Source organism: Erpetoichthys calabaricus, chromosome 4 (assembly GCF_900747795.2).
Source record: "Erpetoichthys calabaricus chromosome 4, fErpCal1.3, whole genome shotgun sequence".
Lineage (NCBI taxonomy): Eukaryota > Metazoa > Chordata > Cladistia > Polypteriformes > Polypteridae > Erpetoichthys > Erpetoichthys calabaricus.
Window position 1 is genome coordinate 105,906,408 of NC_041397.2, and position 27,424 is coordinate 105,933,831.

The 27,424-nt window shown below is 36.9% G+C and overlaps 1 protein-coding gene across 1 annotated transcript in view; it reads left to right on the forward strand.

The window, feature by feature from the left end:
* LOC114651358 (tetratricopeptide repeat protein 30A-like) overlaps positions 1–27,424 on the forward strand; it is a 63,099-nt gene that overhangs the window by 27,412 nt on the left and 8,263 nt on the right. The window contains exons 11-18 of the mRNA XM_028801265.2: positions 714–767; positions 1,346–1,411; positions 4,000–4,076; positions 9,926–10,136; positions 10,259–10,330; positions 15,183–15,286; positions 18,633–18,711; positions 22,257–22,386. Coding sequence (XP_028657098.1) covers positions 714–767; positions 1,346–1,411; positions 4,000–4,076; positions 9,926–10,136; positions 10,259–10,330; positions 15,183–15,286; positions 18,633–18,711; positions 22,257–22,386 — 793 coding nt within the window. The remainder of the gene's footprint in view (positions 1–713; positions 768–1,345; positions 1,412–3,999; positions 4,077–9,925; positions 10,137–10,258; positions 10,331–15,182; positions 15,287–18,632; positions 18,712–22,256; positions 22,387–27,424) is intronic.

A 27,424-nucleotide genomic window follows, 5' to 3' on the forward strand; every position in this document is an offset into this window, starting at 1 on the left:
TTGAGTTGGAAACTAAATTAAACCTGTGAACATGTCATGCGATACTCATTCATTTCTGGTTGTTGAAGTGATCAAAATTGTGACTCTTGGGATAGTTTCCAAACTACACACCAAATTCCAAAACCACAGTGTTGTTGTCAGTCACAAGGTATGTTCAGTTCAATGAGACTAAATGCATCTAAATAGAATATCTTTTATTTCTTATTTTAATTATGCATTTTTCACTCTGTTGTTGTTCTTGTGTCCTCTCTGTTTAGTATAGAACTTAACATTTGCCATGGCCTGTATGTAATTATTTGATTATATATTTGTGTGTACCAGCCCAGAATCTTGTTCAGGAATCAGATGAATTAAAATACCCTTCATTATTAACTGAATGCTGGAATATAATTGTGCTTACTTCACAGTTTTCCAAGACCAATTGTTGGGAGTGGTTGCTTCAGTACAGTGAAATAGGGAATACTGAAAATGCTCACTCTAGTTTGCAGTATAATATACTATTGGAGACCCTTAAATGGGTACAAAAGATTTAGTGAAATAAGATTGTTGGTTCATCTAGAAAAAAGAATCTAGACCATGTGCTTGTTAAGAATGATGGACTAACCTATTCCATCATAAAGATAATGAGGCTGATACTATGATGTTTATATGATAAAGCTGTATAAGTGAATTGCTTTTCTTGTTTTTGGTGTTCTCCTATTCTTTTCCTTTAGTATTTGTTCTCATTCCTGGATGCATTGATAACATGCCAGAGAGCCCCAGAAGAGGTAACGTTTCTATTTTCTCTTTCATTATCTTAGTAGAGATTTACAGCTCTTTAAATAAGCTAGCCTACATTACATTTAGTGGCAAAAACATTTGGGCAGAAGTCAGATATAAAGAAAGCTGATGCCTGACTGACAGTTACATCATCAAATGAAAAGGGAGTAAACACAAGATTACATACTACATGCACTGTGTTTAAAGTGAAAAAAAATGCAATTGTTTATTTTAACATATCATTTCAAGCTAATAAATAAGTAACAAATGTATTAAGATCAAAGGAGCAACATGGTAGCAATGCTGCCTCTGTGTTCTGAGTTCAAATCAAATGCTTGGTCACTGACTGTGCCGAATTTGCACATTTTCCCCTTGTCTTTCTTTCTTTCTTTCTTTCTTTCTTTCTTTCTTTCTTTCTTTCTTTCTTTCTTTCTTTCAATGGATAATGTGAAAAAACAGCATTTCAAAATATCATTTTACCCAATACTTCCCTATCATATTTTCCTTTTGTGATCTCCCAGAACACTTTAATTTCAGTTAAACTAAATAAATGCTCTTTGTTTCCTTTGTGTCATCACTCTTTCAGGCTTATAGAAAGTTTGATGAAATGGCCAGTGAGCTCACCGACCAGCTCCATTTATTGACAAAGCAGGTAAGTGCAAAGGTGTTTTATTAATTATTTTAATTAATTAATTAATTATTTTTTTATGCCCTATACCGTTTATATTCTTTATTATGTAGACCTGACCAAAATGCATCCAACTCTCTTCTGTAGCTCTCATATGTTAATCCATGACCTCAGGCAAATGTCAGAGTACCAGAAAAGGCAGGAGAAAAAGTTACAATTGTGAGCATCATTTATTATAGATTATAAATCCAAAATATAACCATGTTTTGGTTAAAATTATACAACCTGATAACAAGCTACCAGGTGTCTCTCTGTCTTAATTAGCCTCAGATCCAATGTGGTCTGCCATGGCTCTTGATTCAGCATGCCATCTGCATAGGGCAGCAGAGATGGCCTCTACTTAGAATGAAAAATGGCAGAGAGAGAAAGCGAGACCAAACTTATGGTAGTCCATTGGTTTCCTATCACACTTTAAGGGCCAATAGAGTGTTTTGTCATGTCAGGGTGCCCTTATTCAGTTACCAATCCTATTTAGACATAACTCAGTCCTTTAGTTCATTCAACTGCTTTGTTCCTGTCAGCATTTTATCCAATTCCAAAGGATGCACAAATGTAGCTTCAGACAAGCAGGAAAGAAAGGGTATATTGGTATTTAAGTTGAAACCTGCCTTTTCAAACCTGCCTTCCAGTCAAGGCTTTTCTCTGGGGAGAATGGGTCATAAAATCTACTATATCTTCCATTCCAGGCTATGCCTGCCTGTTAATAGCCTTTCATCTCAGCCCACCTGTATTCACTTAGGTTATCTGACCAATCAGTTTCTGAAATTTTATCTATATTTGTTGAACGTGTGGAGTAAGTATAAGAATTTGTTTCTAAAGTATTTTTCCTAAGTATATATTTTTATCAAAATATTATTGCACCATGACATAAGTGCATATATTTCTGCTTTTCTATAAGAAAGTTAGCTCAAATATGCAATGCTGAGTTGTGCAGCTTTTTGAAGTTTAAAGAATGCAAAAATAACATTTAAGAACTAAATGCTTTTTGAATGTAAGGAAATCAAATCAAACTTGATCACCACATTTAGCGTAGGAGGCAGACAGTGGGGTGTAGAAGCTGAGCAAATGGGACTTTATACCATACTGTAAGTTTGTCCTCTCTGGCCCATTTTGTGTTCCTGAGTAAGACAATTCTGTTCTTCAATATAAAAATGTATGAAAATTATTGTATACTCTCCTGATCTTGTAAGCCTCTTTGAGTAAAGGCATCTACCAAATACACAATAATAATTCATGGATTCAGTTGTTAACTAGTAATAGTTAAATCTGTTGATCAGAATGGGGGTGGCTATTTGCTAAAAATAGTTTTAAAAATGTTGTTATATGGATGGGTTGCCAAGCTGGTAAGAGCACTACAAGGATAGCACAAGGCAGAGAAAAATGTATCAGGAAGTCTGAACCTCAGGTAAACACAGTTCCACATGAACAATAATGAAGCAGATATAGCTAACTAATTTAACAGATAGTAACAAAAATTACAGTTAGGTCCATAAGTATTTGGACACAATTTTCATAATTTTGGCTCTGTACACCACCACAATGGATATGAAATAAAGCAATTATTATGTGACTTAAGTGTAAAATTTCAGCTTTAATTTAAGGGGTTTACCAAAAATATTGTATGATATTCTGTTTAGGAATTTTCAAGGGACTAAAAAGTATTTGGACAAACTAACTTAATCATAAATATAATCATTTTTGGTGGAAAGTCCTGCCTGAAGTCTGGAACCCATGGCCATCTCCAAGTGCTGGATTTCCACCCTAATTATACTTTGCCAGGCCTTTACTGCACCTGTCTTAAAGCTGAAAATCTACACTGCAATCACATAATTATTGCCTTATTTCAAATCCACTGCGGTGGTGTACAGGGCCAGAATTATGAAAATTGTGTCACTGTCCAAATATGTATGGACCTAACTGTATACAACATGCCTTACTGAAAATTTTACTTCTTGATAGGTCAACGGCTTTCAAACATAACAGCGGTTGGGATATGAGTAAGTGCGTGTGTGTGTGTGTGTGTGTGTGTGTGTGTGTGTGTGTGTGTGTGTGTGTGTGTGTGTGTGTGTAAAAAGATTCCAAGTCATACCAATGTTAATAAAATTATAAAAATACCTCAGGGCACTCTTCCAAATCTTGTGTAAAGACTCACCTTTTCTCTCTTTCAACTTCATTTAGCTTCACTGTAATTGTATTCTGACTTCATTCTTTTGTAGTAACTACCAACAGTGTCTCTTAAGGCTGTCCATCTACTCCATTGTACTATTATGTCCTTTACTTATACACATGTAATTGAAAACTGTCATATTTACAGTTAATTTGAAATGTACCCTAGTACATGTTTAGTGATACATTTTTCGAATGATGGAATAAAAATATAAAGATTGATTGATTATTTAAAGAATGATATTGTGCATTTTTGTAACACAACAAACGAAGCTGAAAATTTTAACCTGAATATATCATTATACATACACTACAAATAAACAAAGTGTACCTGTGGCAGTCATGTAGCCTAAGTAACCAAGCTGATTTTTGCATTTTCATTAAAGGTACAAGAAGCAAAAAATAAATGGGAAGATGATGTTATTAAAAGGGCAATCAATGAATATGATGAAGTCCTGGACAAGTGAGTAGCTGGTACTTCAATTAAAGGAAAAAATGTTTAAAGGAATTATTATTATTATTTCTCATTTTAAAAAAACTGTTTACATAAAATTGAATATTCCCTCAACCTCAATTCAGGGTTGCAAAGCAGGAAATATTCGTGAACAGGATGTAAACCTCACACCAAGGTTATTATAGTTAACGAAAACTAAAATCAAAACTGAAACTATTATTAAAAAATCATTTACGTAAACTGAAATAAAATAATTAACAAAACAGAAATGAAAAACTAAAACTAAACAAAACTATTAAAGTAGCTGGAAAGACTAACTGAAATAAAATAATAATTTACTAAAATATTTTTAGTTTTCGTTTTTGAATGAATATTCTTGCCATTAGTCCTTAACCCTTGTAAGTTTTCTCTAAAACAGAAAGTCATCCACCATGAGTCACCCGCATATATTCATCCAGCGGAGGGCGGCTTTTCAAACAATTTTTTGCGGTGACAGAGCAAGCTGAGTGCAGGTGTGTAAAGCATGAGAAATAGAAAGCGATTTGCATGCTGCCTTTCTTTGTGCTTGTTGTATATCGAGATGTAATTCAAACGGCTGAAATCAGAATTTGCTGGTCAATAACACATTTACCATATGGACAGAAAAATCACGAGTGAGTAACATTTCAGTTTATTTCTCAGGTGTCTACTTTTTGTTGACAGCAATTCATTCACCTGTCACTTCGCACAGGAGAAATTGTTTTTACTTTCTCATATACGAAGTATAGAGAAAGTATAATAATCATGAAAAAATTTGACCTCGATATTTTGATGAATCTTGACGTTATAGACTAACCAGTGTCCAACAATGCTGTTTTCTGGAATTGTATGTGTCTGTGTGTGTTAACAAGATAACTCTAAAACGCAACTAGATAGATGGATGAAATTCGGCATGTGGTTGTTACACCACAATTATAGATCTGTATTAACTTTTGGGCCAAATCCATCAGCCCAGAAGTGGTACTTTACCTGAACACATACTCGATTTTTTTTTATTTATACAGCTGCAGAGTCCGATTTATTCAACTTTACTTTTATCATAATTGTTCAATATATTATTAATTTGATTTGTTGTTGACGGTTCCTTAATGTACTTAATATAAAAATCATTGTCTTGTGGTTTATTCCTCAAATATCCATCCCCATATCTGAGTATGCAAGAAAGTTGAGGGGAGAGCACTCCTGGTTTTTGAAAATAAAACGGCACTGATCGAGAGACTGACTAGGTCATCATACAAGATCAGCATATTGTTGCTGACCAATCACTTTTGCTTTAAAAACATCGATTAACAATGAAGCAATACAAACAAAGGTAGAGAGTCTGACGTGTGATGAAAAACTAAACATACTAATGTGTTTTTGTATTTATTCTATATTTATTCATTTATCTTTTTTAGTTCATATTCACAACTCAAAGTACGTGATATTGTGAAAGTAATCCATGAGCAGAATTATATTTTAAAATATTTGTCTCCCTTTTTTCAATGTTTTTCTTTCTCTCTCAAAAAAGATAGTTGAAATGTCTTTTTATTCTTAACATCAGCCTTATCATACATATTGCATACCAGGGATTTTTCCTGCCTTGCATCCAAACCTGCTGCGATAGGCTCCAGATTTCCTGCAATCCTACTCTGGATAAACAGGTTTAGATAATGTATATGTTGTTCTTAATTTCAGACGCTATCTCTGTTGTTTTATGCCTGTCCGTACTCCTATTACCTGCTCTTGCTCTGCTCATTATGGGTTTACTGTCCTTTATGGTGGTCTATTCAAGACTCACTGCCCCTAACCTTGACATTACATGCTTGTTGTTCTTTGTTTCCCTCAAATACATCTAGTTCAAGTTCAAGTGCAAGCACTTTATTGTCATTGTGTAACACATCAAAATTACTTTTTGTGACAGCCCCAAGGTGCATTTAAAGAAAAGTCAAATAATTGCAAATATGTCATATACAGTGTTAAGTGATCAAGTAACCAGAGCAAGTTATTATTATTGCTGAAAGTACAGCAGCATAAATTGTTATTGCACCTGTTAATGAATAGTACATTACATATTCTGCAGTATATTGTATTACATTAGCATATTGCACATTACCAATATAGTTTATTGCACATGTTCAATTAAAAATGATCTCAGACTGAGGAGATTCAGAGTTCAGAAAGTTTATGGCAGATGGGAAAAAGCTATTTTTTAGTTTGTTTGTGCGTACACGGATTGACCTAAAGCGTCTGCCTGACGGGAGGAGCTCAAACAAAGAATTTCCAGGGTGAGTTTTGTCCTTGAGAATGTTTTTGGCCCTTCTCACACAGTGAGTCTTATACGAGAGTTCTAGTAATGGCAGTTCAGTCCCTATAATGGCCTCTGCTGTTTTTACGACCCGCTGCAGGGCTTCTTTAGCAGCCTTGGTGCAGCTGTTGTACCAGGCCATCTTGCAGTTAGTTAAAATGCTCTCTATAGTGCATCTATAGAAATTAACCAGCAGCTTCTGTGGGAGGTCAGCTCTCCTTAGCTTCCTGAGAAAATAGAGGCGTTGTTGTGCTTTACCTATTATAGCCAAGTTGTTGTCAGCCCAGGACAGGTCCTCTGAGATGGTGACTCCTAGAAACTTAAAGCTGGAAACTCTCTTCACAGCATCTGCATTGATTGTTATCAGACTGTGATTGGTCTTTTTAGTGGTCCTAAAGTCCAGAATAACTTCTTTGGTCTTTTTTGGTATTTAAGACCAGGTTGTTGGTGTTGCACCATTCTGTCAGATTCTGAACCTCTTCCCTATATGCAGCTTCACTGTTGTCTGTTACAAGCCCGATGACAGTTGTATCATCCGCAAATTTAACAATAATGTTTGATTGGTGGATGAGTTGACAGTCATGGGTGAAGAGTGCATAGAGAAGGGGACTTAGTACACATCCTTGCAGCACACCAGTGCTCAGGGTTAGGATGGAGGATGTGTGTTTGCCCATCCTGACAGACTGGGGGCGGTTGGTGAGAAAATCCAGTAACCAGTTGCATATGGACTGAGCAAGTCCTAGTGCATAGAGTTTTTGGATCAGCTGGTTCGGTATGATGGTATTAAATGCAGAGCTGTAGTCAATGAAGAGCATCCTAACATAGGCGTTGGGCTTTTCCAGGTGCGAGAGGGCAGCATGTATAGCCACACAGATGGCGTCCTCAGCTGATCTGTTTGACCGATAGGCAAACTGGTGTTGGTCTAGATCAGCTGGGATGGAGGCTTTGATGTGGGTGATTACCAGTCGTTCAAAGCACTTTGCGATGACAGGGGTGCGAGCAACTGGTCGATAGCCATTAAGACAGGTTATCCTCGGTTTTTTGGGAACAGGTACAATGGTCGTGGATTTCAGGCATAAGGAGACTACACCTGAGGAGAGAGAGAGGTTGAATATGTGTGTAAATACCTCCGCTAATTGGTCAGCGCAGGCCTGGAGCACACGTCCTTGCACATTATCAGGACCTGCTGCCTTCCTTGTATTGATGTTTTTGAGTGGCCGCCACACATCATGTATGTGTACGACCAATGGCTGTGAGTCTCCGTTTAGCTCGAAGCTGACTGGAGGCTGGTTATTGTCCTTGTCAAACCGTGCAAAGAAACTGTTAAGTTCCTCTGCTAGGTTGGCATTGTTATTGGCCAGTGTGTCTTGTACGTCATTTTTCTTTTTGTAATCCATGATTAATCGGATGCCTTGCCACATCTGCTGTGAGTTTGAGTTACTGTCAAAGTCCACCTCAATCCGTTGTTTGTACATTAGTTTAGCAGACTTGATGCCATTCTTGAGGTTGGCTCTGGCAGCTCTATAGGCTGAGGTGTCTCCTATTTTAAAGGCTTTGTCCCTTTCCCTGAGCAGCTGTTTGACTTCACTATTCATCCATGGTTTCTCATTTGGCTAGACCTTAATCCTTTTGTTGACAGTGACATTGTCCAAACAGTAATTAATATATGACAGCACAGATGAAGTATATGTCTCTAAGTCTGTCTGATGAGAAAATATATTCCAGTCTGTTTGTTCAAAGCAGTCCTGGAGTTGGCAAATGGCCGCTTCAGGCCAAACTTTAACAGTCTTGCTAATTGGATTAGTACTGCTGATAAGGGCTTTGTGCACTGGGACAAGAGACAAAGTGATATGATCAGATTTGCTGAGGTGGGGGCATGGAATGACCTTATAGGCATCTTTTATGTTTGTATAGACATGGTCTAAGGTGTTTTCCCCTCTGGTTTTACAATGTACATGCTGATAAAATCTGGGGAATACATCCTTAAGATTCGCATGATTAAAATCCCCATCAATGATGAAAACTGCATCAGGATGCGAGTTCTAGGTGGGGTCTGCACAATCATTCAAGTGTAAGATCGCTGTTCTTCCTAAGCCCCTGTGATTTTCATGAGAAAATATTTTAAAAATTATAAAATTGTGTAAAATTGTTCATATTCAGTGTCTAGTTTTGATTATGCTTGTTTTTATCAGACAAAAACAAAACCAGATAGTAAACTAGGCAGTGTAGTAAGCTTCCACTAACATTAAACTCATATACAAATCTGTTAAGTGCACAGTTCTGTCTGATTGTGACACAAAACTAACTCCGTAGGAGCTCCATGCCATAATTACTAAAACTAAAACTGAAACTAATATATATAAAAATAAAATAGAAATGTCTTTGTGAAATAAAAACTAAACTAAAATTAAAATACACGATGAAGGAAAACTAAAACTAAACTGAATTTCCAAGTAAGATCAGAAAAAATATAAAAATAAAAACTAATATAAAAAGGCAAAACTATAATAACCTTGCCTCACACACGCATAACCTCAAACCTACGCTCACACATATGTAAGTATGGAATCATTCATGTCTTTGGTAATGGTGAATGAAAACCCATGTAGACAAAAGATGAATATACAGTACAAATTCCGCATGGACATTGTCCAGGTGAGAAATTATATAATTCACCAAAAATGAAAAAGTAAATATGACATAGTTTACAGTCATTGTATTTTCAGAACTACATACTGTATGTCATTTTTAAAAGCCTCACAGACCTCAATTTTTACCAAAAGTATCCTGGTTATGTGCAGACATTAACTTCATTCTGATTACTTAGCAGGATCTAAAATAAGCCAGTTATGCTCAAAATCTGATTCATATCACAAAATTGATAAAGTTATACAAAGAGGGAGGAATTAAAGGCTTTTCACAGAGGCAAATCAATAATTCTTGCATGAACAGTAACTACTTGAACTTCTGTTGCTAAAAATTGAGTAACCAGTTATTGAATACTAAGGGCCAATTACCTTTTCGCGATAAGCAGTGTGTACTGTATAAGTACAGTGGAACAAGTGCTAAACTGTTGTATTATAGTTCACCAAGACCCATTTTATGTAATTTTAAATTTTGATTGAAAAGATAACACTTCCTGCAGAAAATATGCATTAACTCTAAGAATTAAATAGAAATTAAATATTTTTCTTCTATCTGTATCTCAATTTATGTTCTCATCAATGAAAGGAACTCAGATCATTTTCCTGGTTTATTTTATTATGCCCATTTACTTTTCCACTTGGACCTAAGCATCACCTTTTTAATTTCAGTAGATTGCATCTCCATCATTAGTAAGATGCTGTATGTAAAACTGATTGCATTTTCAGTTGAGTGATTTGGTATGTTTTCTCTATAATATACATTCCTTTACTTGATATGTAGTGTTCAAGTTTAGAATGTACATCATAAGTATACATAGCTTTTTAATTTTCTTGCTGTTTTCATGTACAATATTACACTAATGTTTTTGATCATGCAATTGAGATAGGTATATACCAGTTCTTCTGGCTCAAGCTAAAATCTACTGGAACATGGAGAATTACCAAGCAATGGAAAACATCTTCAGCAAGTCCTATAACTTCTGTCAAGACAATGATGTATGGAAATTAAATGTGGCACATGTCCTGTTCATGCAGAAGAATAAATACAAGGATGCTATAAACTTCTATGAACCCATTGTAAAAAAGCATTATGACAAAGTAAGGCTCTTTTCAAGTTATTATTATATATTTGTATTTTAATATGCTGGTTGTGTTATATGTTTGTTTCCACATTTAGTTGAAAAAAAACTCTGTGCTAATTGTTTTTTTACTTAATGTAGATTTTGAGCATAAGTGCTGTCATCTTGGCAAATCTCTTTGTGTCTTACATCATGACGAATCAGAATGATAAGGTAAGAATACCTGTGTTTAATTAGAGCTGAAATATCTTGACTATAAGAATATTTGTTAAACTTAGAACTCAACATCACTAAACCCAGAAACTATTAACAACATACAGAAACTTCATTACAATGTAATATTCCCTTGATTTTCTAAAAGCACGTAAAGTATTAAGTATGAGTGGGTGTCCTAGCTTCTCACTACATGTGCCCTTTCCCTGGGCCTTCCCATCCTCTCCAGTTCCTTAGCAAGTATAACTGGGCAACTGTCAGGAAATGAGATGGACCAAAGAAATAAAAGCAGGGACCCAGCTAGAGCTCCTTTGTCTAACATTGTACAGTTTGGCATTTTGACAGTCTTCACTTTACTTTTGCTCTTCAGTTTAGTATTTTGGCTTTATGCGTTTGTTTCTGGATTTTGCCTTTCAGCCTGTGTATTTTGGATGCCTACGGTTATTGCCAATGGTTAACATGTCTTTATGCGTTATTAGCCTTTTTTACTCTAATTCTTGATTTTTGGAATTTAATAAATACTGTTTGTATTTCAGGGCGGCACAGTGGCGCAGTGGGTATCGCTGCTGCCTCGCAGTTGGGAGACCTGGGTACCTGGGTTCACCTCCCGAGTCCTCCCTGCGTGGAGTTTGCATGTTCACCCCGTGTCTGCGTGGGTTTCCTCCGGGTACTCCAGTTTCCTCCCACAGTCCAAAGACATGCAGGTTAGGTGGATTGGCGATTCTAAATTGTCCCTAGTGTGTGCTTGGTGTGTGTGTGTGTGTGTGCGTGTGCCCTGCAGTGGGCTGGCACCCTGCCCGGGGCTTGTTTCCTGCCTTGCGCCCTGTGTTGGCTGGGATTGGCTCTAGCAGACCCCGTGAACCTGTAGTTAGGATATAGCGGGTTGGAGGGCGGAGTGGTGGCTCTGAGGCTAAGGATCTGCGCTGGTATCCCGTAGGTTGCCGGTTCGAATCCCCGTCACTGCCAAAAGAGATCCTGCTCTGCTGGGCCCTTGAGCAAGGCCCTTAACCTGTAATTGCTCCAGGGGCGCTGTACAATGGCTGAGCCTGCGCTCTGACCCCAAGGGGTATGCGAAAACTACCAAAAAACAATACTGGATGGATGGATATTTGTATTTCAAGTTCTTCCAACTGTGGTATTCACCCACAGTCCAGGAACATTCAGGTTAGGAGGATTGGCGATGCTAAATTGTCCCCTGAAGTGTATATGTGTCTGTTTGTGTGCAGTGGTGTATTCACTCTGCAATGGCCAGGCACCATGTCACAAAATTGTTCCTGGCTTGCACCTGCTGCTTGCTGAATTTGGCTACAGCTTTCCAAAAACTCTGATCTGAAAAAGCAGGTTTAGGAAATGGATGGATGGTTGAGTATTTCTTCTTATTTACAAGTCAGCATAGCTTAATTTGCTTCTCTATGGTTGCTTCCTAGGCACGTAACAGTGTTTCACACTGTATCACAGTCTCTTATCTCAGGTTTTCCTCCACAGAAGCTAGCTCTGAGGTCCCACACTGAGTGTCTATGTCCACTTCTATACAGACTGGTGTTCATTTTAAATTAAGTCGGCTCGAACTGCATGATATGTTGCTTGCTCCTACTATGTCTAACTGACAATTAATAGCAGAAAAACAAACTGCATTTCACTCCAAACCAAAATCTTCATTTAAATAAATCAAATCAAAGCACACTTTCTACCAAATATTCCAAACCATATTTATTCCCAAACACTTTGAAAGCATGATAATTAACAAATCTAGTATTTGCACAAAGAAAAAAAAAGTGTATTCCCCACTTCATTCTGTTTGGTTTGTATCACCCATTTGCCTCTATAAACTATTGTGGTGGTTTGTATCATCCATTGTATCATCCATTTGCCTCTATAAACTGTTGTGGCAACTCATAAGCATAGCACCATTATCAGCCTCATTGTAACGTGTGTTTATAGAGATTATTTTATATTGACACGTTCTTTGCAGAAGCTCAGCAGTTTCTCTTATATTTACTTTATCTTATTATATCACCTTTTTATCCAGTGATGTGCGGTGTTGTGCAACTATAAAGTGTCTTGTGATGGCACCCACTGAATAATGTACCATTGTACAAATGAAGGTATTTGACAGCATTGTAGTTCATTGGTAGCCTCATAAAGTATGTGAGAGAATGCATTACACCAGCGTTTCTCAACCTTTAAATATCTGCGACCCGAGTTTTCATAACAGTTTTAATCGGGCCACCCCTAATGTTTTTTTGAAAGGCGCTAACTAATACTAATTTGTTCTTTTTTAATTAATGATATATCGTAGATGCATATTTTATTATACCTACTTAACTTCTATCGACATTTATCTAACTCTATATTTATTTTTCTAGTATCAGAATATAGTTTAAGTTAATTTGTTTTGGTCTCAATAGATGTATTTTGTTTTCTTTTTTTCACATCTTCGCGCCCCCCCCCCTTTTTGTTACTTCACGCCCCCGTAGGGGGACCCACCCCACAGATTGAGAACCAATGCATTACACTACCTTCTGACTTCTAACTTGGCCAGACTTAAAATATGGCAACATAATGGTAACAGTACAGTGATTTTTCAGAATTCCCTGTCTGTGTAGTATGATGCCTTGTTGTTTGCAGTCATGGGCCTCTTCCAATTCCAGAGACTTCGATAGTTATAACCAAGGATGAACTAGGGACGAAGACACAAACAACAAGTATGGTATAAAGTGCATAGTGTGCTTATTATAAAGGCAAACATTGTGGTGCTTAAATAAAATCTTCATCAAATAATCCATAAAAACTGTGCAGTGCAGGAAGTTAAAAATCCAATAAATAAATGTATACAATAAACAGTTAAAATCAAGGATAAAATCTGTTACAATCAGTTCCTTCTGTTATACTTCCAGTATTTTCTCTCTTTCTATCTCACATCTCATCCTGCTCACACTGTTGACATGGAACCCCTGCAGATTTTGTTTATCCTCTGACCCATCTGGAGTTTTTTTTTTTTTTTTTTATGTACTGCCAGTCCTCTGACCTTACTTTATTCTTTGTTACTTAGTATTGCCTAATCTTTATTTTTGTTTCATATAAACTTTTCTTTCTTCATCTTGTAAAGCACTTTGAACTTCACCATTTGTTTGGAAATGTGCTATAAAAATAAATGTTGTTGTTGTTGTAGACTAAAACTAACAATATTAAATGACTAAAATGTGACTAAAACTAAAATGCAATTTAGTCAGAAGACTAAAACTAAAACATCATTTAAAACTGTATCCATAGATAAGGTTGATATAGTATAGCAGACACCATGCAATACATATGTTTTGTATTGCATTGTATAATTTAAATAAGCATAAATGAAAACTTTGCATGTGGAAAAAGCAGATCTATTCCTTTATATATCTCTGCTTCAAATTCAAATCAGGAGCACCAAATTAGGTGAACATTATTAGGGAGGACCTTGGAGAAACCTGTCTTATTTAAATCTTTGTTGTATAAGTTCATCATGCTTAGTTCTAAAAGCCCTCTGTGGCCTTCAGAAAGAAGGTTATAGATGCCTTTGAGTCTGGGAAAGGATTTAAAAAGACCTTTAAGCAATTGTAAATCTATCATTCTACTGTTTTGAATATCATCTATAGGCAGAAGATTAAAAAAACAACAGTCAATTTGTCCACTCCAGGCCACCTCAGCAAGTTCTGCCCAGGAGCAGAGCACAAGATGCTGAAAGAAATATCTAGCAACCCCAGAATTTCATCATGGAGCCCACAGATGTCTATTGGCATTGCTTATGTCAAAGTGGCTGAATTTAACATTAGAACAAGGCTGCACAAATTAGATCTACACAGAAGGTGTGCAAGGAGGAAACCTTTGTTGTCCAGAAAGAGCATTAGAGGCAAGACTAAAGTTTGCCTTTGAACACCTAGGCAAAGATCAAGACTTGGACAAGGCAAAGATAGTTATTTGGTCACAGTACCAGGAGCCATGTTTGGCAAAAAGCAAAGACAGGGTTTGACAAGGGGAATACCACATGGTGGTAATGTTTTGATTTGGTGCTGCTTTGCGGCATCAGAGCCTATGCAGCTCACCATCATGGAATCCACTCTGAATTTTTCATTTTACCAGAGGGAGAGAATAATGTGAGACCATCTGACATGACAATGACCTTAAACATACCAGTAAATCCATCAAGGAATAGCAGAAAAGTAAGAAATGGAAGGTTTTGGAATAGCCAAGCCAAAGCCTAGCTCTGAATCCCATTGAGATGCTGTGGAGTGGTTTGAAAAGGGCTGTACACACAAGACACTCCTTAAACATTGCATGGCAGAAAGAATTCTGAATGGATGGGTGAGAAAAACTTTCTCCCAGTTGATGTCAGACACTGCTAGACAGTTCATTTCATTGCTGTTTTTTAATTACATCACATTTATCTAAAGATACTGTTTAAATGAAGATTGATTCTTGTTTTGTCCACATATGTTAAAGAAAAAAAGCATTTCATGGGGTGTACTTACTTTTTCACGTGACTGTAAGCAAATAAAAAGAGTGTTTTTTTGAGATTATTATACATCAGTATTACTGTTCCTCTCCACTCTATAGCATTCAAGTAAAGATAAATTTGGCTTTCATGTATTTATTACTACATGATGTGTGATAGACACTTTATGCACAGCTTAAGGTTTATGACCACTATAAGACAGATTGGGCATGTATTTCTCATTTCCAGGCTCTGGAGCTAGAAGAACCAACAGTCAGATTCCTTAGGAGTTAATTAGCTGCATTCATGTAAAGTAATTGCCAATTTTATTCAGATGTCATTCAGCAGTTACTACTCAGAACAACCTATTAAGCTTTTTTGCAGGCTGAAGAGCTCATGAGGAAAATTGAAAAAGAGGAACAGCAGATATCTTATAATGACCCGGAGAAAAAAATCTACCACCTCTGCATTGTGAATCTTGTCATTGGGTAAGGTTGACTGGCAACCTGTTTAGGCCTATCTCCTGTTTTGCTCCTATTGCTGCTGAAATAAGTTTCATTTGAACACAAATGTAAATAAGAGAAAATAAGCTTGAAAATGGATGGATGAATATATCAGTAAATTAGTGGGGTATAGGCGAGGAATAAGACCAGTATGTGGTTCATCCCTGGAAAAACTGTAGGTGATTGTCAAAGGCTTTCGATTTGTTTAGAGGGGGAAGGTTTTTTTTTTATTTATCTAACTCATAACATCTAGGTTTGGTAGGACATCTTCCCATTCACAACCAAAGAGGTCAGATAGATATACTCTGCATTAGAACATTAGAACAATGTGAATGAGAACATGCCTTTCAGCTCAACAAAGCTCACCAGTCCTATCCACTTAATTCTTCTAAAAAAACATCAAGTGTAGTTTTGAAAGTCCCTAAAGTCCTATTGTCTACCACACTGCTTGTTAGTTTATTCTAGGGGTCTATGGTTCTCTGTGTAAAGAAAACTTTCCTAATGTATGTGCGTAGTACTAGGGTGTTGAACCATGTTAGCCATTATGGATGTAGTGAGAAGTTAAGCAAAATGACACCTTTTATTGGCTAACTAAAAAGATTACAATATGCAAGCTTTCGAGGCAACTCAGACCCCTTCTTCAGGCAAGATGTCAATGTTTGTGCGCAATTTACTCTTAACAAGTTTCCAACTGTGTCCATGTGTTCTTGATGAACTCATTTTAAAATAACAGTCACAATCCACTGGACTAATTCCCTTCGTAATTTTAAACACTTTAATTATGTCTCTTACTTCTGCTTAAACTGAAAATGCTCAGCTCTTTTAATCCTTTTTCAGAATTCATCTCCTGTTGCCCTGGAATCAGCCTAGTTGCTCTTCTCTGGACTTTTTGTAGTGCTTCTAGAAGCTTTATAGCCTGGAGACCAATATTGCACACCGTACTACAGATGAGACCTCACCAGTGTGTTATAAAACTTGAGCATTACTTCATTGGACTTGTACTCCATGCATCGTGCTATATAACCTAACATTTTGTTTGCCTTCTTAATGGCTTCTGAACACTGTCTGGGAGCTGATAGCATAGAGTCCACAACGACTCCTAAATTCATCCTAAATTCTCATAAGGTGTACGTTTGATTTTCAGATCTCCCATTGTGTATTCAAACCTAACATTTTTACTTCATACATGTAATACTTTATTTACTGACATCTGCCACAAAACAGCCCAAGCCTGTATTCTGTACCAAGTCCCTCTGCAATGATTCAACGTATTCCAGATTATCTGTCAATACACCTATCTTGGTATCATCTGCAATCTTAACCAGCTTATTACTTATATTTCTGTCTAAATCATTTATAAAAATAAAAATAGCAGCCCCAGCACTGACCCCTGTGGAACACCAGTCTTAACATGAGGCATTTCTGATAAGGTTCCTCACACAATAATCCTCTGCTTCCTGTGTCTGCGCCAATTTTGCACTTGTCTACAAACATCACCCTGAACTCCCACTTCTTTTAGTTTGATGCCCAACCTCTCATGTGGCAGCTTATAAAATTCTTTCCGAAACTCAAGATAATATCATATGTTCCTGATAGAATTCCAGGATGTTGGTAAAACATAACCCCCCCTCTTCTGAACCCATCCTGACTGTTTAGAAAAAATATGGTACTTTCCATGTGCTTCTCAATCTTATCCTTAATAATTCCTTCCATTAATTTTCCTGTGATGCATATTAACCTTGCTGGCCTATACTTGCTTGGATCTGCCTGGTCACCCTTTTTATATAACAGGATATTTGCCATTTTCCTGTCCTTCAGAATTTTCCTAGTGCACAGTGACTTCCTAAAGACATGTGTCAAGGGTTTATATATGTACTTGCTATCCTGTTTAAGAACTCAAGGGTAAATATTATCTGGTACTGGTGATTTATTTGATTTCGGCTTGTTTAATCTGTACTTCTCCCTCTACAATTTCTAAATCTCACAGTACCTCCTTAGTAGTCCCATTTACCGCAGGGAGGTTATCTACTTCCTCTCTTGTGAAGATCTCAGGAAAATATGAGTTTAGAGCATCTGCTATTTCACTGTCTGTATGTTTCCGTTCCCCTTTACTTTTTCTTATGCACTTCACCTCCTCCTTGACTGTTCTTTAATACTTTAATATTAAAGGATCTCTTTGGGTCATCTTGGGTCATCGTCTTATCTGCTATATTCTTCTCTAACTCTCTTTTAGCCTCTCTAATGGTCACCCTAATGTTTTTGTATACCCTATGATTCACATTGGAGTTATTAGTTCTATATGCCTTATACAGCTATTTTTTTCTTTGAAGCTTCTTTTTAAACTCTTTATTAAGTTTTTTTTAAATTCCTACTAATTTCAAATTTCGCTATGTACTTGTCCTGCATTACATGTAAAACATTTTTAAACCTGTTCCACTGCAAGTTGACTGTCTCCACACTTAAATGTTTATTCCAGTTTATCCTCCTTAAACTTTGCCATATCTGCTTACAATTTGCCCTACCAAAGTTAAATTTACTGACAAAATACGTTTTAAAGTATTGGTCCACCCCCACTCACTTATACCAGGCCAATTCAGAGTCAGCAACAAATTTAATACATGGTCTTTAGCATGTGAAATCAAATCAAAATCTCTGTAGAAAATACAAAACAGGTAAACTGGATAAATGTGATGCAGGCAATAGTGAGTCAAAATTGAGCTCAGATCATTAAAGTTAAGTTGCAGTAGTGCTAATCACCACACAAATGTACCACCTGTTTTAAAGTATTTGTTTGGTGTAATTGGATATAATACCTTCAACATAACCAATTAATAGAGTGAATAGGGAAGGGAAAAACTCGAGCAGGGTGAAAGCATTCAGAGTTTGTACCCCACCCTGTTTTCTCAAGAAGTTGAGAACCTGAAGTGAACATTAAAATGCATAATTAGAGACTGTGTTGACAATGTCTCTTTTGAGAGTAGCAAAACCATTCCCACTAAGGGACAGTTTTATAGTAGAGAAACAAAAGAACTTTAGCGAATGACACATGAGTCCCCCAGTGTTACAAATGGTGGAAGAAGGGTGATTCCCTGCTAACCCATCACTGTAATGGGCAGGCAACTGGCATCTAATCCAGCCATTTTAAACAGGCTGAGAGTTCAGACTTGGAGCAGCTCCTGGGGCCACTGCTCATGAATCTGTATTTTTTGTTGTACAAATGTATTTTTCTTTTTGGTTCATTGGTCTTATATAAATAAGTAATATGCTACAGCATTCAGTTTCAAGATCACTACGGTTGCTTTAATATCTGCTTTATTCATATTTTCCACAGAACATTTTATTGTTCGAAGCGAAATTACAATTTTGGAATTTCCCGTGTCATAAAAAGTTTGCAGCCCTATAATAAAAAGGTAAGAACTGCCTATTTCCTTCTCTCAGAATCCTGATGGTCAATTAATACATTTTCAGTGTTTCTTTTCTTGGTGGAGAGCAATGCAGAATGCGTTATACTCTGTCTTGCTTTAAACCATGCCATCAAAAGATGATGCAAACAGTCTTCTGTATGAGGCTGGAAGAGAATTAGCATCATAAATCCAGGTTACCCTGATCCACATAATTCTGTCCACTCAACAAGAAGGCAACACTGTGGCTATACATCTTTTACATCTATGGTCGCACTTTGAGCTACATTTTTTGAATGAAAATGAGCTATATAAGTAAATATAAAAGAATTTGTTGTTGCTGAATTTCCAAAATGAATGGCAAAGACAAACATTGCCTAAAATGAATTAGTTTTTTTTTCCTCAAGTCCTGCTAATTTAAACAATTGTGCTGCTTTCCTAATAGTAACCAGGTCCAGCCAAGCCGAGAACAATTCCTGCTTTATTTTTATTTCATTTTATGAAGTGTCATATAACCTCGGATGAAACTCCATGCCTTGTTTTGCTCTATGTAACTTGTGCAGATGGAAACCCATCAATGAGGTTGTGATGACATTGCAATCACTGATTGATTTCAGCCCATATTGTCATCCATCCTTTATGTATGGTGTAACATACAATACCTCATTAACCCTCATCCTGGTTTCATGTTCTTGTTCCTGGAGGTTATTATTCTTAGCAGAAAACCTGCGTTTTATTTCTTTTCATTGTTAGACCCCACTCTTTGGCATCTTTTGCTTAATGCTTTATCATTCATTATAATAATAATAATAATACATTTTATTTATATAGCACCTTTTCCATGCTCAAGGCGCTTATATTATGACATACTAGTTAATTGATTTACTTGAGGAATAAACCCTGTGAAATTTAGAGACAATTTCTAACAAGTTACAATATATTTACACTTATCAAATAGACCACTACTAAGGATCTCTCCAAGCCATGATAAATTCCAAAAGCTCACAGATTAATATAAAAATAAATCTTGTTTTTAGCAGAGAGGTAAGGATAAGCAAAGAAAACACATTTTCAAAAAAATAAAAGACAAAGCAATGGTGTTTCTTTCACTCACAGTCTAACTTTGCAGCCTTGGTTTCCCAACTGTTCTGCCTCAAAAATGTGACACATTCAGACTCCTCCAAAATGCCATTGTGTCAGTTTCTCTCAAGCACTCCACCAACCACATCAAACCATTTTCTTCCACTTTCTTTGTTGCTCTCACCTCCATACCAAAGAGCTTTTACACCAGCTTCCACCTCTTCTTTCTGTTACAGCAAGGTATTATGTAATATATACAGTATAAGGACATTACTTTCCAAAGTCTGTTTTATGTACACCCATATTGATTTAATCTTTGTTATTTATTGTTATTTTTAACCTAATTAATTTGTTTTTCTTTTCTTGTAATTATTTCTTTGGTCATTTGTAAAGCACATATTGTGTTTGTTGTATTGTCACTGCCAATTTTGTAACTATTTTTGCATGGCTAGTCCCTTGGCAGCTTGTGTCACTGTGTTTTGCCAGTAAAAGATGGTGACACACAGTTCCTGGCGTCCTTGTAGTGATTCAACGAAACAACCCTTTTATCTTTTATGTATGTTTTTGCATTGGAAGTCAGGGAAAGGATATTAGAACAGGGACTGAGTTATTTTTGACACATATTTTAAGTTAACATTTTTTGATTTTATCACTTAGTTTTCCTCATCTTTTTTGTATTCAACCCTGCCTGTTCTAAAACTATTCATTATCTCTCCCTTTCAAACAATTCTTATTTCCTGGTCCATGTAATCTTTTCACCTTTTGACTGTTCTTTTTTACACCCATATACTGTAGGTTTCTGGACTACATGCCCTATAATTACTAAAAAAAAAAAGTCACAGCCTCTTGTTGGACTACCTGCTGCAATCTAGCATCCCAGGATAATCTTTTTGAATTCTTTGCAGACCTCCAGGATCATTTGTAATCTCAGACAAGTTAAAGGTTAAGGCATTCAGCACTGCCCCATGGGGTGATCACAGTGGTCTCCAAAGCCCTTTCTGAGATGCCTGCATTGCTGCCTGACAGAATGGACAGTACTTTCTCTCCATTACTCCATACTAATTCCAGTGCCTGAAGAATAATTCTAGATGATATATATTTTGGAGTGGGCGTTTGCAGAGCACAGCATCCTGAGGCCAGCCCTCCAGCAGTCAAAAGTAGGCTGGTGGAGCACTGTAGACTACGCCAACCTGTAAAGCATGGTTGACCATGCACACCAACATGTTGCAAATAACAGTGAGTCGAGAACAAAACAGACATAATAAACTGAATGTTTTATTACATAACCCTATAATTCAGAAACAGTAATCAAAAAGGCAATTAAATTTTCAGAATCACAGGCAAAAATATCCAAAAGCTGTAGACAAAATATCAAAATGAATAAAGGCAATCAAGTGTTGTGCGAACAAGGATGGGCTGCCTGCATTGGGTAGTAGTCGTTTCAAATGAAAGGAAAATTGTGAGAAGTTGCAGTTGCAAAATAACCATAAAGACATGAAATAAGTAAAAAAAAGCCCAGGATGCAAATCAAAAATCAAAGCCAAGATAGAATTCAGGATTTTCGTAGCCAAAAGGGGGTAACTAATCAGAGCCAAATCAATCACACATAAAACAAAAGTGAAAGAGCAGAAGAAGAAAAATATTAGTAATAATGATCACAACAGGTTTTTTTGTTTTGCTTTGCTTTAAGTGGACTCTGAAAACTAAGACATTTAGGAGAATGCACATGCTGACGTTTATACAGTCACGTTGATAATGTGACATGTTACACACTCCTGGTCACTTCCTTTGATAACTGCATAGTAATGGTCAACAAAAATGGGGGTGCCCTTAAGAGAACAGTATGGTGTCACGGAACAATGTCATTCATTTTCAACATAGTTAAAAACCCTTTGACATAAAAAAATGTATAACAAATTGGAGTATTTGGTCTTTGAAAATTGGAAAAGATGCTCGACATTAAATTAAAAGACCAAGGAGCAGAGCCGGAAGCCCATTCATGGTAAAAGAAGGATAAACATGCTATTAGGAATAGTGCAAGTTGTTATGTTGCCAAAAATGAAAACTTTGGGCCAGAGGAATAGTGGGATATCGCATGGTTCAAATCATACCAAAATCATACAGCAGATGTTGAATCAAATGTCAAGTGACCATTTCAACCACATATATTTTTAGACTGAAGACTGCTCTCATAAAATGAAACGCTTTCCTAGATTTTTGTATTCTGAGGTTGTTAACGCCCAATCCTAGTCAAAGAAGACATCTTATTCATTGCTGACAAAAAATATTAGAGATGAAGAGTTTACGGTGTTTAACATAAAATTGTTGTTGTACATTGACTCTTTGACTTTATTTAAGCTTTGCATTTCTTATACATTAATCTTCTTTTTTGTGGTACTGCACCTTTATATATAACCACACTTTACTTATCAAAGAAACATAATTTTAAATGTGTTCATTTCTTTGCTTCATAGCTTGGAACAGACACTTGGTACTATGCTAAGCGCTGTTTTCTCTCACTCCTTGAGAACATGTCTAAACACGTGATCGTCCTACCTGACAACATAGTACAAGAATGCATTCAGTTCTTGGAACACTGTGAAAGTAAGTAATTATTTATGGCATTTAAGGTATCTGAGAAAAATACATAAATGTCATGTAAATAACATACTTTTTCACTTGTTATATGTGTGCATGTAATTTGCCAGAAGAAAAAACACAAGTGCTTGTCAGAGATGCCAGAACAAGGAGTTTTCTTGCCCAGAATAAGCCATTAGGACCTCCTCTAACCAATTACTTTCTTTGGTTCAATACTGTAGTATACTATAACTATAAGAAGGAAAATATTTGTTGGGGTTATCGATTCCATGTAATATAACCTTATCTTTTGCTGCTGGGATGGTCCAATGGTATTTATAAATAGGAGGGTAAATAAAAACGTAAGGGAATTTGAAAATTGTGCGATAACCATAACAGATAGAAGCTGATGTAATACAACACATTTGAGATGGCTTATTGGTAGGTCAAACATGCACAGCACTCTGCCATTAGTGTAGTTGAAACCAAGGTCAAATGAACATAGATACTACTCAGTGGGACTGCACCATAGCTGATATCTAAATGTACAGCAACAGCCAACAACGTAATCTATTGGTTTTCTCTGATGAAGACATTCACAATATTGAGGTGGGCTTGTGTGCATGATGTTGATTGTGGTCCAGATCAATTTTCGCCGGTTACACTTGTTCTTCCCACTTTCTACCCATTCATAAACTTTTCATTGAATCATGTTGTTTTCACTTCCATACTGAGCCAACATCCTTGAGTGAATTTCAGCAGGTTTCACTCACTCTGCCCAAAGAAATCTCACTGCAGTGTGTTGTGATACAAATGGTGCAATCCTGCAGCAGAGCATCCATGTTCATTTGACCTTGGCTTCAACTAGACTAATGGCAATTACCAGTAATCACAAACGTGTTGTACTGAGCCATCTTCTATCTGTTGCAGTTGCTGTTTAATTTTCTAATTGCCTTTACTTTTCAATTTACCCCTGTATAACCGAGTGGAGTGGAGAGTTAATGGTTAGTAGGGGTGATGCATGTGTATTCTTGAATTATCTTGTGAGTAGAACTAAAAATATATAGTAATATGTGTTAGCATTATCTAAAGTAAAGATTAAAATAAAACAGACTATTGCATGCTGTTGCTGGGTTATTTGCTTTTATTAAAAGTTATTTTTTTGTTATGCTTCATTTTCTCAATGGTGTACAACCTTTTTTTGCCACTGTTACAGAAATCCATACATAAACATTTTTTGACTATATCACCATCATCATCGATCAAAGGTTCTGAAACATTTGCCGGATGGGAGAAGTTCAAATAGACTATTGCAGGGGGGAGTGGAATCCATGTAGATGCTGGTGGCTTTGAGGGTTTAAAGCTGTATCCTCTCCTGTAAGCTGTAATCCTCTGCGTTCTCAACACACATTGTGCAGACAATTATAATAAACAGGTTAAAATACTCACAGTGGTGCACTAAGAGTAACAATGCTAGAGCAGCTATGGTGTTTTCAATAGTTTGGCCATTCCATGCACCATTCTATTGTTACAGGATGACTGCAATCAAGTGCCTTAAATTTGTAAAGGATAAACAATTAATTTTGGTGTATTTAATACAGCCCACGTAATGGATGAGAATCTAAAAAAGACCACAGAAACAGTAACACTGCTTTGTCTCTGGATACTGCCAGTTTGCAAAATCAGGCAGAAAAGTGCATATGCATGGTGTAAGGCTGCCAAGAAAAATGTGCAAGGCTTTACGCCAAGTTTAGTTTTTATACATCTCAAAGTGAGCGTGGAAAGTGGTGTACACAACATTTTTGTGCATATGCACCGTTTATACATGAGGCCCCTGCTGTTATATTCATAGTCTGAGATGAACAGAGTGAAGAGAAATGGAGACAGGACTGTTCCTTGTGGTGTCCTGGTGCTGTTCACATCTGTATCAGAAACATAGTCCTTAAGTCTCACAAACATATGAAATATTATTTATTTGGGAATGCCTTTGTTGCGTAATATTATCTTTCTCAACCTACACTTGAACACTAAGATCCCTAAATACTGCTTTACTTAGGATATGATTCAGTCCCAAAATAAATCAGTGGACAAAGGAACATGACATTGAAGTAGCTGCTGCCTGTAGAATTCAGTGTCTTTTGCACTTGTGTTTGAATTGCTTGCCACTAATGGTAAATATTTGGGTACAATTAAATGAGCGAATGCCACAGAAAAAGTAAATTACAAAAAACTGGTAAAAGAAAATTAAATGTTAAGACTATGGCAGAAAATACAAATTTCTGAATTTCTTCTAATTGTGAAACACATTTCCGAATTTGTAATAAGAGAAGAAAAAATGCCAGCTAATTAAACAATTAGATCAGTTAGATGCTTCAAAGCTAGTTGGAATAAAAGCCTGTAGCTCCAGTGGTACCCCAGGACCAAACCTGAGAACGAAGTGCTTGTCTTACTATTGTACCTCGCTTCAGCATGCTTTCTAAATATATAGAACATTCTTCTCTCTTTAGCACAGCTTTCAGTTAATGGGCCTCCCACGCTGTTCCAGCTACATTTCCTTGCTGTAGCACGACAGTCTACTTCTTTGAGCCTTGCTGTTCATAATTAAAAGAGAAATGCAATCAAACCGGTATTCAAAAAAGATATCAAAATCACATGAGCTCCTCCCCTACAATTACCGCACACACCTGTGCTGGATGACAGAAGGCCTTTTTTCCTCTGAATGCTTGACTGCTTGCTTGGAAAACAAAGTTTTTTTTCTCATGAAAAATGCTGTGATTTCAGACTTACATAATAAATAGGATAAAATTTGACCACAATCATACATTGCAGTTGGAAAAGATGGATAAGGCCTCACTGTTCACTCACTGGATGCTGTTCCCTGCCATAGTTGGGAGGCAGGGGTTACAGATTGCCATAGTACAAAGAAGGTGAGGGGGGCCACAAAAATGTATGCGGATCCAAGTGGGCCCACCCCATTTAATTTTCTTGGCATATAAAGCACAAACAATGTGCAGAGAGCACAACAGAAGTATACCTTGATTTGGCTGCACAAAATTAATAGAGTCATATCGGTGCTTCATTCTCAAGTAAGCTCAGGTCCAAATGAAACTCCATTATCTGGGCATGTTCCTTTTTATTGAGTCCTGGCCTGAAGGAGCGGAGCCTCATGCTGTCACTGGTTGCCGCAGAGTTGCAGATTGAAGGGAAAGGACAGCAACAGTGACTCCTCTCGTGCTTGGTGGTAGTGCTTACTTTTGTTAAGCCCTGAAGGTGATCCCCTGGCATGCATCTGTAACAAGATGGGAAAAAGGAGACTGCCTCTTGAGACCAAGTGTTCCCCCTGTGCACTAGATGACAGTGTCACTCTGCTATGGCTGCAGGACTGCATGGGAATCATGACGGCAACCATGTTGGAGTCCCTAGATGCCACCAGAAGGCACCACCGGTAGAGGACTCCCTATTTTACTGAGGTGAGGCCTGACAAAAAGTGCTTCCTGGGTGCAATGTTGTGGTCCCAGAAGTACTCCCAGGTCTGGCATAAAAGAAGCCATTCCACCTCACCCAGGCAAGTTGGAGGGAAGGAGGAGGAGGACAACACTTGCTTATGGCTGATTAAAAGAGGATGAGGAGATTTCTTTTTCTTTATGCATTATGTTTTTTAGAAGCCTGGAAAGGTATTTTTGTACTGTAAGTTAAAAATAAGACTGTTAACCTTTGGACTTGTGTATCGTGTAGTTGTGTCTGGGATTTGGGGTTTAAGATGCCCCCCTACTAGCTGCATATGCTCTTTTGCCACATTAAAATGATTGCAATTTCTGGATATCAGACATCTGAAAAGAAAAGTGTCTTTTGTGACATGAACATGGTTAAAACAGTATGTGTAGTGTATCTCACAAAAAGATGAATCATCTGTCCAATTTTTATTTCATTTCCAGGTCAGGCTAGAACTTATCCTGACTATATACCTCACAAGACATGAGTCAACCCTGTTCGTGGAACTAATCCTGTTGTGTAAATCAACTTTATACATGTTCATTTTGTACATTTTGGGGGTTTAACACATGAAGATCCCATTTGTAATTTCACATGTTATCTTGTTTATTTAACTCTTTCAGGGCCGATGTTGTTTTTTGTCAAAAGGAGGAGTTGACGATGGTAATCAACTACACACTGTGACAAAACCATCCATTATGTTTTAGTTGGACTCTCATTGCTAGAAAGAAAGTTAGCTTCATTGGTTTGACCGAGATTTTCTGCACTCACATGAGTAGCAAAGAAGCAACACCAAGGGCAAAAAATGGCACTGACATCTGGTGAGAGACCAAAGCAAATGCGTAAAGCAAAATACTCAGTGGACGGCGTTTTGCCTATTATCTCTGAACTGGACTATGACTTGTCAAACTACAATTTTGATACATGTGATCGAAAACGAATGTGAGGTTTCAGCTTCAGTTGATTGGTCCCCAGCTAATCGTGGTACTGACAATGTTTGCCAAGTAGGACTGCCACTTAACAGTGATAAGAGGTACAAACCAGGTTTCAATGCATTGCGACTGTGACCGCTGCTGCTGCCCCAGCAAGCCTGCTGCACATTCTTGGTAAACTGGCAGCCAAAGCATGTAGCAACAGACATTTTATGTTGATTTCTGTATGAAACCATTGCTTTTCAGAAACTATGTTTTTTGGAAAAAATATTCAGCCCTCAAAGAGTTAAATGATGCCATTTTTGACCTCAAGTCATAAAAAAACTCAAGAAATCTTTAGTGGTAATTGGTTTATTTTTTATGTAGGCCCTAGTGGTAGGATTTGTCTTTGGTTTCAACTTCACTTTCACTTTGACTCTTGAATATTATTTTGTCCTTTTGTTCATGATAGCAACAGTTTCTTTTGATGTCACGGCTTTTGCTTTGCCTAACCACATCTTGTTCTTATTATCATCTCCAAACATTTTAACAAGTGCACCCTAGACAAAAGCACATCTATACTCACATTACACAAATGTAGAGTTGTCAGTTAAAATAGCAAACATGTTTTTGGATTCAGGAGAAAAACTTAAGTAACTGGC